This window comes from Zea mays, chromosome 5 (assembly GCF_902167145.1).
Source record: "Zea mays cultivar B73 chromosome 5, Zm-B73-REFERENCE-NAM-5.0, whole genome shotgun sequence".
Lineage (NCBI taxonomy): Eukaryota > Viridiplantae > Streptophyta > Magnoliopsida > Poales > Poaceae > Zea > Zea mays.
The window spans coordinates 28,547,024-28,566,814 of NC_050100.1; the positions used below are offsets into that span (position 1 = coordinate 28,547,024).

The following is a 19,791-nucleotide window of genomic DNA, read 5'->3' on the forward strand; positions in this document are numbered from 1 at the left end:
CAAGATCCCCAAAGAGCGATCACATTCGGGGATGGAAATCAAGGTTTGGTCAAAGGATTGGGTAAGATTGCTATATCACCTGACCATTCCATTTCCAATGTTTTTCTTGTTGATTCATTAGATTACAATTTGCTTTCCGTATCTCAATTATGTCAAATGGGCTACAACTGTCTTTTTACTGATGTAGGTGTCACTGTCTTTAGAAGAAGTGATGATTCAATAGCATTTAAGGGTGTGTTAGAGGGTCAGCTATACTTGGTAGATTTTGATAGAGCTGAACTCGACACATGCTTAATTGCTAAGACTAACATGGGTTGGCTCTGGCACCGCCGACTAGCCCATGTTGGGATGAAGAATCTTCATAAGCTTCTAAAGGGAGAGCACATTTTAGGATTAACAAATGTTCATTTTGAGAAAGACAGGATCTATAGCGCATGCCAAGCAGGAAAGCAAGTTGGTGCCCATCATCCACACAAAAACATCATGACGACTGACAGGCCCCTGGAGCTCCTACACATGGATCTATTCGGCCCGATTGCTTACATAAGCATCGGCGGGAGTAAGTACTGTCTAGTTATTGTGGATGATTATTCTCGCTTCACTTGGGTATTCTTTTTGCAGGAAAAATCCCATACCCAAGAGACCTTAAAGGGATTCTTGAGACGGGCTCAAAACGAGTTCAGCTTAAGGATCAAGAAAATTAGAAGCGACAACGGGACGGAGTTCAAGAACTCTCAAATTGAAGGCTTCCTTGAGGAGGAGGGCATCAAGCATGAGTTCTCTTCTCCCTACACGCCACAACAAAATGGTGTAGTGGAGAGGAAGAATAGAACTCTATTGGACATGGCAAGAACCATGCTTGATGAGTACAAGACTTCGGATCGGTTTTGGGCCGAGGCGGTCAACACCGCCTGCTACGCCATCAACCGGTTGTATCTACACCGAATCCTCAAGAAGACATCATACGAACTCCTAACCGGTAAAAAGCCCAATATTTCATATTTTAGAGTCTTTGGTAGCAAATGCTTTATACTTGTTAAAAGAGGTAGAAAATCTAAATTTGCTCCTAAGACTGTAGAAGGCTTTTTACTAGGATATGATTCAAACACAAGGGCATATAGAGTCTTTAACAAGTCCTCTGGATAAGTTGAAGTTTCTTGTGACGTTGTGTTTGATGAGACTAACGGCTCTCAAGTAGAGCAAGTTGATCTTGATGAGATAGGTGATGAAGAGGCTCCATGCATCGCGCTAAGGAACATGTCCATTGGGGATGTGTGTCCTAAGGAATCCGAAGAGCCTCCAAATGCACAAGATCAACCATCCTCCTCCACGCAAGCATCTCCACCAACTCAAAATGAGGATGAGGCTCAAGTTGATGAAGGAGAAGATCAAGCAAATGAGCCACCTCAAGATGTCGGCAATGATCAAGGGGGAGATGCAAATGATCAAGACAAGGAGGATGAAGAACCAAGGCGGCCACACCCAAGAGTCCACCAAGCAATCCAACGAGATCACCCCGTCGACACCATCCTCGGCGACATTCATAAGGGGGTAACCACTAGATCTCGTGTTGCACATTTTTGCGAGCATTACTCGTTTGTTTCCTTTATTGAGCCACACAGGGTAGAGGAAGCACTTCAAGATTTGAATTGGGTGGTGGCGATGTAAGAGGAGCTCAACAACTTCACTAGGAACGAGGTATGGCATTTGGTTCCACGTCCTAATCAAAATGTTGTAGGAACCAAATGGGTGTTCCGCAACAAGCAAGACGAGCATGGTGTGGTGACAAGGAACAAAGCCCGACTTGTGGCCAAGGGATACTCCCAAGTCGAAGGTTTGGATTTTGGTGAAACCTATGCACCCATAGCTAGGCTTGAGTCAATTCGTATATTACTAGCCTATGCTACTTACCATGGCTTCAAGCTTTACCAAATGGACGTGAAGAGTGCCTTCCTCAATGGACCAATCAAAGAAGAGGTCTATGTTGAGCAACCTCCTGGCTTTGAAGATAGTGAGTACCCTAACCATGTTTATAAACTCTCTAAGGCGCTTTATGGGCTCAAGCAAGCCCCAAGAGCATGGTATGAATGCCTTAGAGATTTCCTTATCACTAATGGATTCAAAGTCGGAAAGGTCGATCCTACACTCTTTACTAAAACTCTTGAAAATGATTTGTTTGTATGCCAAATTTATGTTGATGATATTATATTTGGGTCTACTAACGAATCTACATGTGAAGAGTTTAGTAGGATCATGACACAGAAATTCGAGATGTCAATGATGGGGGAGTTGAAGTATTTCTTAGGATTTCAAGTAAAGCAACTCCAAGAGGGCACCTTCCTAAGCCAAACGAAGTATACTCAAGATATTCTAAACAAATTTGGAATGAAGGATGCCAAACCCATCAAGACACCCATGGGAACCAATGGGCATCTCGACCTCAACACAGAAGGTAAGTCCGTGGATCAAAAGGTATATCGGTCGATGATTGGGTCTTTACTCTATTTATGTGCATCTCGACCGGATATTATGCTTTCCATATGCATGTGTGCAAGATTCCAAGCCGACCCTAAGGAAGCTCACCTTATGGCCGTAAAACGAATCTTGAGATATTTAGTTTATACTCCTAAGTTTGGGCTTTGGTATCCTAGGGGATCCACATTTGATTTAATTGGTTATTCGGATGCCGATTGGGCGGGGTGTAAAATTAATAGGAAGAGCACATCGGGGACTTGCCAGTTCTTGGGAAGATCTTTGGTGTCTTGGGCTTCAAAGAAGCAAAATTCGGTAGCTCTTTCTACCGCCGAAGCCGAGTATATTGTCGCAGGACATTGTTGCGCGCAATTGCTTTGGATAAGGCAAACCCTTAGGGACTACGGTTACAAATTAACCAAAGTTCCTCTTCTATGTGATAATGAGAGTGCTATCCGCATGGCGGATAATCCCGTTGAACATAGCCGCACTAAACACATAGCCATTCGGTATCACTTTTTAAGGGATCACCAACAAAAGGGAGATATCGAGATTTCATATATTAACACTAAAGATCAATTAGCCGATATCTTTACCAAGCCACTAGATGAACAAACTTTTAACAAACTTAGGCATGAGCTAAATATTCTTGATTCTAGGAACTTCTTTTGTTGATTTGCACACATAGCTCATTCATATACCTTTGATCATGTCTCTTTCATATGCTATGACTAATGTGTTTTCAAGTCTATTTCAAACCAAGTCATAGGTGTATTGAAAGGGAATTGGAGTCTTCGGCGAAGACAAAGGCTTCCACTCCGTAACTCATCCTTCGCCATTGCTCCGGGCAACTCTCCATCTTTGGGGGAGAGAGCCTAAGTACAAAGCAAAAGGACTCCGTCTTTGGTATAATCTTCACTCATGTTTTATTTTGCCAAAGGGGAGAAAGTAGTTACAAGGGCTCTAATGACTCCGTTTTTGGCGATTCATGCCAAAGGGGGAGAGTGTATTAGCCCAAAGCAAAAGGACCGCACCACCACCCTTTTAAAAATTTTGGTTTTCAATTGGTACTAATTTTAGAAAGAGTTTTCCAATTGGTATGATTTTCAAATTGGCATCTCATTGGCTTCAAAAAAGGGGAGAGAGTAGTATTTTCAAAATCATATCTTAAAAAAAACCCTCTTGAACACTAAGAGGAGGAATTTATTAAGGGGGAGTTTTGTTTAAGTCAAAGGAAAAGCATTTGAAACAGGGGGAGAAAATTTCAAATCTTGAAAATGCTTCGCAAAATCTTATTCATTTACCTTTGACTGTTTGCAAAAGAACTTTGAAAAGGATTTGCAAAAGAATTTGCAAAAACAAAACATGTGGTGCAAGCGTGGTCCAAAATGTTAAAAATGAAGAAACAATCCATGCGTATCTTATAAGTATTTATATTGGCTCAATTCCAAGTAACCTTTGCACTTACATTATGCAAACTAGTTCAATTATGCACTTCTATATTTGCTTTGGTTTGTGTTGGCATCAATCACCAAAAAGGGGGAGATTGAAAGGGAATTAGGCTTACACCTATTTCCTAAATGATTTTGGTGGTTGAATTGCCCAACACAAATAATTGGACTAACTAGTTTGCTCTAGTCTATAAGTTATACAGGTGCCAAAGGTTCACACTTAGCCAATAAAAAGACCAAGAATTGGGTTCAACAAAGAGAGCAACGGATAACCGAAGGCAGCCCTGGTCTGGCGTGCCGGACTGTCCGGTGTGCCACCGGACAGTGTCCGGTGCACCAGGGAACATCAAGCCAAACTCTTCACCTTCGGGAAAATCCGGAGCCGCTCCGCTATAATTCACCGGACTGTCCGGTGTACACCGGACAGTGTCCGGTGATCCAGGAATGAAGCGTCCCTGGAACTCGCCAGCTTCGGGAATTCGCTCTGCTAAAATTCACCGGACATGTCCGGTGTGCACCGGACTGTCCGGTGAGCCAGCGGAGCAACGGCTACCTCGCGCCAACGGTCACCTGCAGAAGCAATAAATGCGCGCCAGAGCGCGCAGAAGTCCGGCACGCGCGAAGTGGCGCACCGGACACTCTACAGTACATGTCCGGTGTGCCACCGGACATCTAGGCGGGCCCAGCAGTCAGAGCTCCAACGGTCGGAACCCAACGGCCTGGTGACGTGGCTGGCGCACCGGACACTGTCCGGTGTGCACCGGACTGTCCGGTGCACCATGCGACAGACATCCTCCACCAAACGGCTAGTTTGGTGGTTGGGGTTATAAATACCCCCAACCACCCCCACATTCAAGTCATCCAAGTTTTCACACTTCCAACCACTTACAAGAGCTAGGCATTCAATACAAGGCACACCCAAGTTATCAAATCCTCTCCCAATTCCACAAAAGCATTAGTGTTAAGTGAGAGTGATTTGTTGTGTTCTTTTGAGCTTTTGCGCTTGAATTGCTTTCTTTCTCATTCTTTGCTTGTGATCAATACTCACTTGTAACCAAGGCAAGAGACACCAATTGTGTGGTGGTCCTTGCGGGGAAGTTTTGTTCCCGGTTGATTTGAGAAGAGAAAGCTCACTCGGTCTGAGGGACCGTTTGAGAGAGGGAAAGGGTTGAAAGAGACCCGGTCTTTGTGACCACCTCAACGGGGAGTAGGTTTGCAAGAACCGAACCTCGGTAAAACAAATCTGCGTGTCACACTCTTCATTCGCTTGCGATTTGTTTTGCGCCCTCTCTCTCGGACTCGTTTCTATTTCTAACGCTAACTCGGCTTGTAGTTGTGATTAACTTTGTAAATTTCAGTTTCGCCCTATTCACCCCCCCTCTAGGCTACTTTCAAAAGGCTATGCTCAACGTGAGGGGGGTGGACTTTGAAGAGGTGTTTACACCTGTAGCCCGTATTGAGACAGTAAGGTTGATAATATCTCTAGCAGCTAGAAGTGGTTGGAAGGTGCATCATATGGATGTCAAATTGGCATTTCTTAATGGAGACTTGGTTGAGGAGGTATATGTTCAACAACCTGGATTTGTTGTAGAAAAAGGGAATGGAAAGGTTCTTAGACTGAATAAAGCTTTGTATGGGCTGCGTCAGGCACCAGGGCTTGGAATGCAAGACTTGATAAGGAGCTGTTGAAACTTGGATTTATCAAAAAACCCACTTGAGCATGCAGTGTATAGGCGATCGGATAATAATGGCAACTTTCTATTGGTGTGTGTGTATGTTGATGATCTAATTATCACAAGACCAAGTCAAGACAATATTGATGCATTCAAAAAGAAATGATGAAAAGTTTCAGTATGAGTGACCTAGGTTTACTCACATATTACCTAGGAATTCAGGTAGATCAGAATGAGAGAGAGACAACCTTGTGTCAGAGTTGTTATGCTCTGGAGATTCTTGAGCAAGCTAGAATGAAAGGGTACAATCTCTGTCATGTTCTAATGGAGAACAAGTTGAAATTGAGCAAGGAAGATAAGTCCCCTTGTTGATGCAACAAAGTACAGGAGTGTGATTGGGAGCTTGAGATATCTGGTCAACACCAGGCCAGATATCGTGAGGGGATACATGGAGACACCAAGGGTGAGCCACTTGGCAGCAGTTAAGCAGATACTTCAGTATATTGCTGGAACTCTAAACTATGGTTGCAGATACGCGAGATCTAGAACCTCTGAACCCATATTACTTGGCTTCAGTGATAGTGACTTAGCTGGCAACATCGATGACATGAAAAGTACTAGTGGCTCGATCTTTTTTGTTGGTATGAATTTGGTCACATGGGTGTCACAGAAGCAAAGAGTGGTTGCTCTTTCATCATGTGAGGCTGAGTACAATGCAAGTGCAAATGCAGCTTGTCAAGGAATTTGGCTGTCACACCCGGATTTCGGGGCTCCAAGACCCGGGCGCGAACATAATCTCCAGGTGTGCTGGGACCAAGTCTCACACATATGATGAATCATGGCACAGGATCAAATGTCACATCTTTACTACATAACAGGAGTTTTATACAAAATAAATAAATAATTACATTAATAGGAGACAACAGTCCAGCAACCCAAAGTTGACTGGGAGACGACGACCTAGACCTCTCACGAACTCGTCACAGCATCCTCCAAGCGCCTCAACCTGCGGTACCTGTTCTTGACCTGTGGGGGGTGTGAGACAGCAAGATTGAGCTCACATACGTTCATAGCTCAACAAGTTGTGGGAAATAATGTGCATGAACTCGCCAAAGGTGGGAGCTCACGTGAAGTGTAAGGCTTACCAAAGAGGATGGTTAGAGCTGAGCATTGCTTTTAAAGTTGGTCAAAGTTTTATAAGCAATTACTAAGTATAAGTAAATACCAACCCAATTAAGTAGTAGAACAAAAGTAACAACCTTACCTGCGATGCAATGCATATGACAAATTGAATTTAGTTCCATAAGTTAATCATGTGAGTGTCCGAGCTGCTCATGACCGTGAGCACGGCTAGTATACCAGTTTTACACTCTGCAGAGGTTGCGCATCTTTACCCACAAGTCATGTTACCCATCTGCCAAGAGACAGCCAATCCCATACACCTCTACCGAGGAGGCGAGGTAGGGTAACACTATGAGGCCTTTACAAAGTTCCACTAGCTTCAGAAAACCCGCTACAGTTTATAGGAAGCTCCAATGCAGGAATCCCTCGCCTGACCGCCACCGCAGCAAAATCAATCGAGGACCTTCCTACACTGACCACTCCCCTACTACCCTTGCCCCTTTCAGGTAAGGTAGTCATCCAGTAGCTTTCCTAGTTAATCAGCCAAGGGCGTCCCATTAAACCCTTGTGGTAGCACTGTTTTCCCGGGTGGTTCTCCATGTTCCAATTAACATAATGATCTTAACATGAACAATAAATAACAACTGATAACAAAAGTATAATCATGAATAGTGTAATCTTCATACCCAAAACCACATAAAGTAATAGCAGGTACTACCCAAAAAGTTTAGTGAAGTCAAGGTATAAAGATAATCAAACTAGGGTAACCTGTTGGGCCCCATCAAAATTAACCTATGCAGATCATTATGATTAATCAGAACATGACTGGGTAAAAGAAGTGATCAAGGGCAGAACTTGCCTGGGACTTAACATTCCAGGTACCAGGATGATCTTCAGATGACACGTGTCCTCACTGCTAAACGTAGCAATACAGACAAACATGTATAGGCAAAATTAACATTACACCAAACATAAGATTAAACTGCATGTTGGGGGGCCTTCGTCTTCCGAAGGTCCTCAAAAACATGATTTAACAATGTTTTCGGAGTTGTAATACATGAACAGGTACCTTCGGACTCGGATCAGAACCAAAGTGGGAGAAGCACGAACAATACGAAGATTGATGCAGCGCCGAAGCTACGCGCAAGGGAGCTTCGGCATGACAGCAGGGAAGGGAACCGACTTTAAGGGGAAAAGGTTATTTAGACCTCGATGAATTACCTTATAGACATTAGCAAATGTAAAGGGCATGGATATAATTTCACATGGGTTGCGTCCCATGCCTATAAATAGATGAACAGTACCCCCGTACTGTTCACGCTGACTTCTCCTTTTATTATCATATAATGCAATGGTGAAGGTATGTCCTTCATAACCTTCATCTGAAGATCGTTATATCCTTAGGGAAATAATGCTTCGAAGGACGAAGGGCATTAACCATTAACCTATTTTTGTGTTGTCTTGTTCTTAATTCATAGCATTTGAGAACAAGTCCCCAACATTGGCGCCCACCTCCGGTGAATCCTTTTCGACCACCTTCGGCAAGCACTGACCTTCGTCATGCCACCGAAGAAAGCTTTAGCGACAGAGGCTGCCACTCTGCAGCCACTGAACCCAAACCAGGAGACCCTTTCTCTTCGAGAGGCCCGAAGCCAAAAGAGGAAGGCCACTAGTCCAACACTTCAGGAGGAGAAGTTGGACCAAGAAATCAGAAACATGGAGATGCTTCATCAACAAGTACAAAGGAAGAAGGAGAAGATGGCCCGACTAGCCGATCTTCAAAGGCAGATTGACGAAGCCACTGAAGAAGTACGCCATCTTGCCCAAGACGAACAAGAGCGAACGCCCCAACATAGGGAGCTTCACCAAGAAGGCTTCTTCAACGAGGATGGATGGTATGATGATTTTAATCATGATACCTTTACCTTTGACGATGCTTCTCCCTTGGCAGCAGAACTGCAGGCTATCCCATGGCCTCCATCATACAAGCCACCTCAGCTCCCCATGTATGATGGACATTCAGATCCAAAGCAGTTTTTGTTGAGTTATGAAGCAACTATATCTTCGTACGGAGGCAATGCAGCTGTCATGGCCAAGTCCTTCGTCATGGTAGTTAAGAATGTGGCCCAAATGTGGTATTCTTCTCTTCGGCCAGGAACTATTACTTCATGGCAGAAGCTCAAGGATATGTTGGTAACAAGTTTCCAGGGCTTTCAGGTGAAGCCAGTCACAGCTTAGGCTTTGTTTCAATGCACGCAAGACCATGAGGAGTATCTCCAAGCATACGTCTGAAGGTTCTTGCGCCTGAGAGCACAAGCGCCTACAGTGCCCAATGAAATTGTCATTGAGGCCATGATTAAGGGGCTTCGTGCAGGACCTACTGCCCAGTATTTTGCTAGAAAGCCTCCACAGACTTTGGAGAAGCTGCTTCAAAAGATGGATGAATACATCCGGGCTGACAATGACTTTTGCCAAAGAAGGGAGGAAGCCTACAGGTTCTCTGAGATGACCAGGGGCTTCGGAGGAAGAATCCACCCAAGGCATGTTAGGTCAATTCACTCCACCCAGAGTGACGACAGAGGAAGTCAACAACAGAGGCCACAGTATTCCTCACAAGCTTCGGGGCAGCAACAAAGCTCTTTCCGGTCGCCAGCTCCAAGAGGCAGGGGCGCTAGGGGCTTCGGAGGAAGGTTTGGGGATCAGCCTAGAAAAATTTATTGCTTATTCTATGGTGAGGACAAGGGTCATACTACAAGGATGTGCCATGTCACCATTCAGAAAGAAAAGGAAATAGCAGAAGCCGCAGCTCAGCAGAACCAGCCGAAGCAGGTCATGCATACTGCTTCGTACCACTCACCCTACATACTAGAGTATGTGGGTAACCATCCTGCAGCGTCTGTTGCTTCGGCTAGTCAGCCACAGGCATCTTGGCCACAACCCCCACCTCCGCCACCACTACAACCTGTATATTCACGAAGCTAGCAGCCAGAAGGGAGCCAACAGACCTATCAGCAGCGAGATTTCAGGGAGGAGTCCGAAGCTCGCACAGTCAATAGTACTGTGCTAGAATCGAAGCATATCTATTAAGAGATATCCTACCCCTGAAACAATTTTTACATTCATTGTCATTTTCTTTTTTAATAAGGAACAATTATTAAAAACCTAATTCTCTTGTTATTTTCAATTTCTTGTAATAGTTTCGTTTTTGTCATAGTGAAATATATCTTCTCCACAGACTCACGAAGTCCAAAAAGTCGCTGAAGCACAAAAGTCGTTCCTAAGGGAACGCGGGGCTAAAAATCACATTACAAGTATAACCGAAGCTACAAAAAGTCGTTCTAAGGAACGCAACGTAAGTCTGCCGAAGATACAAAAAGTCGTTCCTAAGGGAGCGCAGTGTAAGTTTTCTACTCAAAAGTCGTTCCAAAGGGAATGCAGAGCCAAATACCGCTGAAATATAAGGCGAAGCGCGAAAAGTCAATGCGAATACCGCCGGAATAGAAGGCGAAGAAGTTCAAAAGATGTTCCTAAGGGAATGCAGAACTTACAGCGAAAAGTCAGCGTTGATACACCGAAAAATAAACGGTGAAGCCGAAAAATAAGCGGCAAAGAGATTGTGTATATGGGAGTGTGAGTGTGTGTCTTCGGCATAAATATCATTTTGCATAACATAACATCATCACATCATTTTGCATAACATAACATCATACATCATATTGCATCAATGGCACAAGAAGGGATACAATGTTGACCTTCGGAGAATATTTCGAAAAAGTGAAATTGTGCTAAGGCACAAAATAAGTTTTGAAGAAATACAACTTCATCAGCTTTGATGTGGAGGAAAAAATCTATTGATGCCGAAGCATTAATGTTTCTGCGACGATTGAAGGATTTTTTACGAAGCATAAAAGCTCTTCTTTACGAAGCATGAAAAGAAGGGAAGGTGTTTTTTCGCCGAAGGCTCAAAAACGGTATGTACATAAAAGTTTCATGCATCGCAAAGAAATGAATTACAAAACCATTCATATATTACATTCAGAACCTATGAGCACCGAATATTACAAGCATAGTCCAGCAAATGTTACATTAATATTCTAGCAATGTTTTTACAAATAGCTATTCTTCTTCCTTCAGGACTTTTTCTGCAGCTTCGATTAGTAATTTGGTGACAACTTCGTGTACAATAGCTTCAGCCATATTAATAATTTCTATTGCCTTCTTTGTCTCTGGGTCGGCCAGTGGGTTGAATGGCTCTGGGGGAGGAGATAGTTCAGCTGCAGTAGAAGATATAAGTTAGTTCGAAATCACAAAAATAAACAACAAAGTTAAAAGCCATTAAGTAATACCTATCCGTCTTTCAAGTTCCGCAGCTTTTTCAGCTGCTTTTGTTGCTTCTCGAGCGTCATGAATGCCTTTTTCACTCTTTTTCATTATTTCATGGGCCATCCCTCGGCCGCCATTTTCCCAGATATCAGTGAAAAATTTTCCACCTATTAAGCTTGCTTCGGTCGAGGGGTCATTCGTATCATCAATAGACAAAGCAGCTTCGGCCTAGGCCAAAGTTTTAACATGTTCGCACCCTACTTTCTCCAAAATAGCCGCAACTCCCCTCGCACCAGAGAATGCGCAGACGTCCCCGCGGTCGCTCAAAATTTCTTCAAAAGCTTCGGCTTCGCTGCTGATCCACTCAATTATGCCCTCAGGATCGCCTCTTATGAAGTTGTCTTCGCTCGAGTACGCGCCCACATTGGTGAAGCTAGTTTTTATCTTTTTGACGCATTCTACAGATTTTTCAAAACATCTTTCTTTTGATGAGCGAAGCTCTGCAACTGTTTTTTCAAAGTAATTTTTCCAGTACTCACTGGCATCTTGGTCAGCTTCGGCAATAGCGCATTTCAATTTCGCTTCGGCCAGTTGTTTTTGGAGGTTTTCAGTCTCATTCCTTTGGATTTCAGATTGAGCCTTGTAGTTAGCTTCATCCCCCTTTACTTTGTCCACCATTGTAAGTAGAATTTTGTCTTTTTCCAATGCTTCGTTCCTCAGCTTGATAACCTCTGTTCGAAGGTTATTGAGAGCAATAGTGCAACTCTCGTCTTCGGCATTCTTTTGCGCCCTTAAGGCGTTGCTAAGTATTAAACCCTATATGAAAAGAATGAACGGGTTAATATAAGAACAAAAGAATAATTCAAAATTCATAAACTTCCAAATATACAATTTTTTGTACCTTTAGACTGTTATATGCAAGGCTATCCGCAAGATCGTCCTTCATCATGGCGCAGAGGCCAGCTTCAAGCTTCAGGAACCCCATACTTCTGGCCATCTCCCGGCAGACAGATAATTCTTTGTTGTCTGGGAGGCAATACAAGAAGTCATCTTCATCTGTGCCATTAAACACTAAGGCCCCTTTCGGGTACTTCAGTTCTCGGGCGTAGTGTTTAGCTTCAAAAATTTCTTCTTCAGATAATCTTTTTCCCGAAGTGTGTCGAATAATATAATCAAGGACTTCGGAAGGCGTTTCGGGAGTAGGAGTGGCAGCTTTTTCAGGCAGAATATGTCCTATAGTTTCTTCTTCCGCTGCCTTTTCTTCAGTTTCCAAGGATTTCTCTTTGGCGGGCTCTGAAGGCCCAGCTTCGACGTCGGCCTAGCTCGTTGTAGCTTCGGCTTCGGTCAGCTTTGTATCAGTTTCAATTTGCATTTTCGAAGCCTTGGCAATTTTCCCTGGAGTAGAGCTTGAAGCTTTTATCGTCTCCAGCACATCTAGTACACTAGCCATCCTTTTTCTCTTGGGGGTCGCTGCTAGACCTTTTTGTGTCTTCGGCACCTCCACTCCTGGCCAAGGGCTTAGAACTTCTAATGTTTTTGTCCCTTCGACTCTCGGTTCTTCAATTTTATTAGTCTTCGGCATTGCAGCCGGCTCTTCAATCCTCTGCGTAAGAACAGGTCCTTTGGCTTCAATAGCTGAAGAGGTCTCACCGCCAAATTCAGGCACTATGGCCGGTTCAATGTAGCGTGGTCGGTGAGTAAGGACCTTCAACTTTTTCCTCTTCAGTGCGGGCTCGCTTGAAGTAGCCGAAGCAGCAGCCTTCCCAGAAGTTACACCCTTTCTTTTCTGCCCCCGCGGCGGGTAGCGATAGTTAGGGTACACAAATCCAATAGCATCAAAAACCCTATTTAGTCTTTTCTTTTTTCGACTCCCGAAGGCCGCAGATAGTGCATTATCTTCAGACTTGGAGTATGCTCCAAGTAGTTCATCACTAGTATTTTCAACACACTTCAGCCAGTCATCATTTGGTTCGATAAACTGGTCTCCAAACCTGAAGGTGTATTTCAATCGAACTAAACCACCTTCGCTAGGGTTACTGATGGTCTCTTTTGGCATTTCCCAGCTGTCTATCAGTGGCCATATCCTGTAGGCTACATGTTCTTGGACTAAGTCCCTTGTCCCAATAAAAGAACAAACTGTGCTGAAGGCCCTTCGGCATGCTTCGGCTGCTTCATCAATTTCTACTTTCGGCTTTCGGAGGCCGAAGCGAGACCAGATGGGTCGCATAATGATTTCTTTAATATCTTCTCTTGCTTTCAAATCATTTTTCACGTAAAACCATTCTTCCATCCAGGCCTCGGGCCACCTCTTCCAAAACGTTGGCACTGGGAAGCTTGCGCCAGAGCGAGCAACAAAGTTGTAACACCCAAAATTGTTATGATATTGTTCCTTACCCCAAGGATTTGTCTCATACGAAAGCTCGTGCATACTGCAAAAACATCTTGCGCTTGGCTCTAGACCTTGACTCCTCACAGCCCAGACGAAGATCCCCATTCTGATAATTGCTTTGGGAGTAATCTGGTGAAGGAAATTCTAATATATCTTTAAAACTTCAACCACAAATCTGCTTAATGGGAACCAAAGTCTAGCTTTGAAGAAACTTCGGTAGATTACAACTTTGTCTTCTTCAGGAGCAGGAACGGCTCTGTCTACGTCAGCCCTCACAATAGACATATCTCGAAAGTACCCTCCTCTCATATTATCAAGATGACTCTGTTTGATAGTTGATTTCTCGAAGACTGCATGACTTGGTCGCCAAAGACGATCTTCAGAGTCTTTGCCCCCACTCTCCACATCATAGCTATCGCTATCATCAGTATCTTTAAACAAGCCTTCTAATATCTCTTTAGTTATCTTTTTTGTGTTTGTTTTTGCAATTGACTCAATAAATCCAGCAGTCTTCTCCTCAAGGAGCAACTTTTTTGTCTTCAGACATCTTTTCTTCGAAAATGGTGAAAAATGTGTCCTTAAAGCCGAAGCTTAGAAAGTCTAAGAAACCAAGCAAGCGTTGGTAGGCAAGAGCTAAAAAATTGAGCAAGCAAAGCAGGCGGCAGATAGCGTACCAAATGTGCTCGGGGTGGGTTCTTATTTATACGCCTAGTGCGCTCCAAGTTGGAGGGTCATGTCTGTCATTGACTGTTGCTATTCTAGCAAAGGGAATGTGTTTTTTCGGACCTTCGGCTTAGGGCCTTCGTCCATATCGCAATCTGAATTCATTATTCTAACAAATTAATCTTGCGAGGGGCTACTGTTGGGGGCCTTCGTCTTCCGAAGGTCCTCAAAAACATGATTTAACAATGTTTCCGGAGTTGTAATACATGAACAGGTACCTTCGGACTCGGATCAGAACCACAGTGGGAGAAGCACGAACAATACGAAGATTGATGCAGCGCCGAAGCTACGCGCAAGGGAGCTTCGGCATGACAGCAGGGAAGGGAACCGACTTAAAGGGGAAAAGGCTATTTAGACCTCGATGAATTACCTTATAGACATTAGCAAATGTAAAGGGCATGGATGTAATTTCACATGGGCTGCGTCCCATGTCTATAAATTGATGAACAGTACCCCCGTACTGTTCACGCTGACTTGCATTTGCTCGTGCATCACACTTGTACTTTTACCTTATATCAAGCCGAAGGTACATTTGTAATTTGATATCATTTCTATTTTTCTATGATAATAAAATAGAAATGAGTTGATAATGTTACATAATTGTTCATGTTATCTCTTACATTCCATATGATTCTCCTTTTATTATCATATACTGCAATGGTGATGGTATGTCCTTCATAACCTTCATCTAAAGATCATTATATTCTTAGGGAAATAATGCTTCGAAGGACAAAGGGCATTAACCATTAACCTATTTTTTGTGTTGTCTTTAATTCATAGTATTTGAGAACAAGTCCCCAACACTGCATAATAACAATCTACGCGACGCTACAAGATCGTGGGAACAAGAATTACTAAATTCGGAGCTACATTTACCGAGTTATGATTTTCCGAAGATCCACGTGGTTAAATATAGAATAGACTAAGTGCAACATTTTAACCTATATTTCATGACAAAACAAAGTTACCAGATGATAATAAATATTATTGTGAGACTAATGCAACTAGAATGGATCAAAACAGAGTTACAGTTATTGAATTATGAATTTCTGAAGATTTAACAGTGGTGTATAAAAGAAATTAAGTACAAAATCTCAGTTTAGGTTTCATAACAAAATAAAGTTTCTGAATGATAAACAATATTATTACAAGTCTAATGCAACTGGAATGAATTAATTTGGAGTTAAAATGGATTTACTATGAATTAAACAAGTTTCTTGATTTATTTTTAAACTAAAAATCATTTTCCTAACTTAATTACTTGATTTAATCAATCCTTGGGCTACGGCCACAATTCCAGAGAAGCGCAGGGGCTAAATAGAAATGTTTCCCAGACTCAGGCTTCTCACGGACAGGACTGCGGGTTGATTTGGAATAAGCCGAGGGGCTCATTTGCAAGGTTGTTGCAGCCACATTACTTGATACGTGCTGGACCGTTTGATCGGAGATCAAGGGCCCGAAGCAGATCGCATCCCGAGCCGTTGATCAAAATCCAGCGGCCAGGATTATAAGACGCGAAGAGGTATTCGTGTTCCTAATCTAGACCGCCCGACTAGGATCCAATGGCCCCGCACCCATCTCCAAGCTCTGGCCGGACCCTGGCGGCGGTGTAGGACACCGCGGCGGCGCCGCACACCAGTGCAACCCGACCAGACCGTGCCCGAGCACCAAACCCCGAACTAACTGATGTAACTCGGCGCAACATATGCGGTAGACACGTATGAAGACTCACCAGTGATGTACACGATATCCAGAGAGTTGCCCACGACAAGGGGCGGTCTCGCGGTGGGTTGGGTCCTCCGGTGAGCAATTGGGTCAGAGACGGTGGTCGCCTCTGCCCCACAACGCTGCAACGAGTGCGCGCACAATCAGGCGACAAACTAGGGCCACAGGGTTGGCAGCAACCGACGGTGAAGGCGAAGGACTGCGGCGGTGGCGGCAATCTTCTTTTCTCTCTCTCTCTCTTTCTCTCTCTCTGGTTGCTACAACGGTGAGGGTTGAAGGGCTGCGACCCGGATTTTATAGCGCGGCGGCCGTGTGGGTTCCGAACTCCGCAGTGGCGGACGCAGAACAAAATTCTAGGTAGGGCCGACAGTACATGAGACAAATCATCAGACTAGACCATAACTGTAGATTAATGATAATAACATGAATGCTAAATAATAATATCTAGTGTTTCCAAAAATGATATGAATACCAAAAAACCTTTTTGGCTACCTAAAGTAGAGCTAAAGAGAGAAAATAGGTGGACTGACTCAGGACGAGGCACTAGGGCAGAGCAGCCGTATCGGCGCGTCGTTCTGGAGAGTCATCAAATTTGTCGTGAGATGGCGTTGGTGAGACGACGACAGGTGGGAGGAGCGAGTGCAGGAGGCGAGGTAGCGATAGATGACGGTGACGGCAAGCGACAGCCATTGTCGTGTTGCGACGGCGCGCAGAGACCCAATGAGTTAGCGAGAGATAGGTGACGCCACGATCCCACCAACAGCTTGCCCATCTGCTGATGCGGACTAGGAGGCAAAATATCAATGTTGTGTGCAGGATCCCGACGAGTCGATGAGTTGATGGGTGCTGAAAAGGCAAGGTGCGCTACAGCGGGCGGGTTAGGTCACTGACTTACTGGTCAGTCGATGACCGAATAAGTGAGTGAGCCACGAGTGGGCTTGCGCTAGGGAAGATAATCAAATGGCTCAGGTGAAGAGTGGACTGAGCAGTGAAACATCGAGAGAAAAATAGATCAAAATCTAGTTTTTATTAGATTTGTCCACGCTAACTATACGAAAGTTTGTTTATTTTGCTGTGTACCTAAACCTAGGTATAAGTGGTTAAAAAATTGAGGTGGGGCCATGGCCCACCTTGCCCACCCCTTGCATCCGCCCCTGGAACTCCGCGCCAATTTGGGGGGGGGGGGGGGGAAGGTCGGTCGGAGGTGCGCGAGCTACGCGCGTCGTTAGTTGCGCACGCCCAGCGGGGAAGACAGACCCGACATAGGGGTCCCACTGGGCAGCGACGTCACACACATGCGCATTACGCGGAACAGATAGGAGGGAGGCTGGAGCAGGGGTCCCACCGACCAGGGAGTGCGCGCGCAAGAGGAGATGGGCAGGCGCGGTCGAGTAGTAACTGGGCCAGAGTGGGGATTCGACCCAGGTAGTGGTAGGTCTTCTTCTTTTTCTTTTTTTTTCTAATTTCTCATTAAATTCAAATTCAATTTCGAATTAAGTTAACATAGAGTTTAAACTTAAAGTATATTTAAGTGTCCAAACAAAACTCCAACATGTTATACGTGATTTATTTTATTTTATATATCAAATATTTATTTGGTCAAATGAAATGTTCCCATATTATCCCCTTTAGATAAGTAGTACTTTGAAGGTGTGCCAAGATCAAAGGTTAATAAATATTCATTGCTTATTTTAGAATGAACAAATGTTTAATCTGTACTTTTGGAGATGTGTTAATTTAATTATACAATTCAACCAATAAAAATTAAATAGAATCCTTTTATTTAATGACTATTAGAAAACATGTTTATTTTAGGGATTGTAGCTTCCTCATAATGAACCTCTTACTTTAAGGTATTCCAATTCAAAATCGTTGGAGAATTTTTAATACATTCTTAAAACACTAACGTAATTATATTTATTTATTTATTTATTTCATTCTTTTTCTCTGATACAAATTTTGGGCTTTACATTGGCTCAGTCGTCTGTTGAGTGTATTGCTCGGTATTAAGGCTCCAAAAGTTAATCTCCTAGTTGAAAACAAGTCTGCCATAGCACTAAGTAAAAATCTAGTTCATCATGAACGAAGCAAGCACATAGATACAAGGTATCATTTTGTTAGAGAATGTGTTGATAAAGGCATGATTGACATCAACCATGTGAGCACACATAACCAGTTAGCCGATATCTTGACAAAGGCACTTGGCAAGGTTAGGTTCATCGAGCTAAGGCAGCAGCTAGGAGTGATCGATGTGCAACGGGATTAGGGGGTGATTTGTTAGTTAATCTCGTGCATGATTTGCATTCTCATTCATATAATTTGGTAGTGCATGTTTGCTTAACTATTTTTAGCTAGTTGCATGTGAGAACGAGCGGTGTTGAAGCCAGAACCGTGCTGCGTTCAAGGTGCGGCCAGGAGTGGTCATCGCCATATCGTGCATGAAACATCCTCGCATTTTAGGCAGGCACGACGCAGCGTGAGTATACATGGTGGGAGGGTCGTGAGGCTCAGACCGTGTAAACACCAGTATATAAGAGGAACAAATGAAACCAAAAAGACTGCAACTCTTGGCAGCGCTATTCTTCTGTGTTCGCGTGTGTTAGAGGATTGTGCGACGCCGTAGACACGATTCCTGTGTTGCCGATCACCGTCGAGCTGTGCATTCTGGCAGCCGACGCCAACACAGTTGGCGCAGCGGCGCGTGAACCCGCTGGTGCACCTCGCACTATACGACGCGACGCGGTCCAGCCCGACCATGCGGTTCTACACGGCGCAGGGCGTTGAGCGGAGCTCCGACATGCGGCCAGGGAGTTCTTTCTCCACGACGGCGTGGAGATCGACTTGGAGAGCCAGACCGAGCACCTCACCAGGATCATCAAATGGTGAGTTCGTTTTTCAGAAGTTGTTCATCATTTTTTCGGTCATCTTTTGAGTTCGTTGTGGTTTCAGTCAGTGGACAAAAAGACCCTGATCAAGATGCGCGTGGCTTGTCTCAGGTACAACACTGATCAAGGTTATATCTAACGGCATGTCTCAGCCGTGGGACGTATGTTTTTATGTCCAATGACTATCTATAGGTGTCGAACGTAATATTATGTCCGACGGCCGCAAAGAAAACCATCGGATATAAGACGGCCGTCGAAGATTTTTTTTATTTTTCTATAATGGACAGGGACATCCGGCTCCTCAATTACCTCGATCCGACCAAAACTGGGCTCCTGACGCATCTCCTGAACGACGGTGACCCGATCAGCACCTCCTACATGAACTACGACTGGTCTCTGAATGCCTGACCAGAATTCGTCCGGGATGCCGCCGGATGCGTACAGTGGTGAAACTTGGGGCTAGTGCCAGGAATCCCACGATATCCGTTCAGAGCTGAGGTCGATCAGCTGCTGGTTAATGGCCAGGTGGACCGATGACATATATATATATATATGTTTGTGATCAGCATACTGAGCTTATTCAGTAGAGAGAAATCTAAACATGTATATAGAATTCTGAATGATGATTTTGTACTCATGATATGCCCCACGCGCGTCTCTTGCGGAAGGCACATGAGGGTAAATTTTCTGCACTGGAGTTGTGGATGTTAATTTTGCTCCACAGGGAAAAAGAGTAGATTTTATACTCCCTTTGTCTTCAATTAAAATTCGTTTTAAATAATTAATGAGTTCTTATAATACAAAATGTATATGTTTTATATATGTGTTTAAATTTATCATTATTTATTTCAATATAGATATAAAAACTAAGAGTTAAAAATGAATTCGAGAGTATCATTTATGTATGCTGGGGTAATGCATTAGTTGGCGTGAAATTTCCACGATGAAGAGCGGCGGTTTCTTGGGCCACTATTTCTACTTCAACCTGCTGATAGTCTCGCTTCCTCCGTTCCAAGTTCCGTTTCTCA

At 43.9% G+C, this 19,791-nt stretch overlaps 1 protein-coding gene across 2 annotated transcripts; it reads left to right on the forward strand.

The window, feature by feature from the left end:
* The first annotated feature begins 18,384 nt into the window (after positions 1-18,384).
* Positions 18,385-19,568, forward strand: LOC103626153 (uncharacterized). 2 transcript variants are annotated; one of them, XR_552738.2, is made up of 3 exons: positions 18,385-18,760; positions 18,828-18,874; positions 19,051-19,568. XR_552738.2 is itself a non-coding variant. In XM_008646541.2 (3 exons), the coding sequence occupies exons 1-3, from the start codon at positions 18,634-18,636 to the stop codon at positions 19,169-19,171; spliced, it is 354 nt and encodes a 117-aa protein (XP_008644763.1). In that variant the 5' UTR covers positions 18,385-18,633; the 3' UTR covers positions 19,172-19,510. The 2 variants fall into 2 exon arrangements, 1 of the variants encoding a protein (XP_008644763.1); XM_008646541.2 differs by having other exon boundaries at positions 18,992-19,510.
* The last annotated feature ends 223 nt before the right edge of the window (positions 19,569-19,791 follow it).

Bases quoted from the DNA above. Each gene is read 5' to 3' on its own strand.
- LOC103626153 (XM_008646541.2), top strand. From the start codon at position 18,634: ATGCGGTTCTACACGGCGCAGGGCGTTGAGCGGAGCTCCGACATGCGG. The intron at 18,761-18,827 runs GTGAGTTCGTTT...TTGTGGTTTCAG, and splicing joins CTCACCAGGATCATCAAATG to TCAGTGGACAAAAAGACCCT. The intron at 18,875-18,991 runs GTACAACACTGA...ACGGCCGCAAAG, and splicing joins ATGCGCGTGGCTTGTCTCAG to AAAACCATCGGATATAAGAC.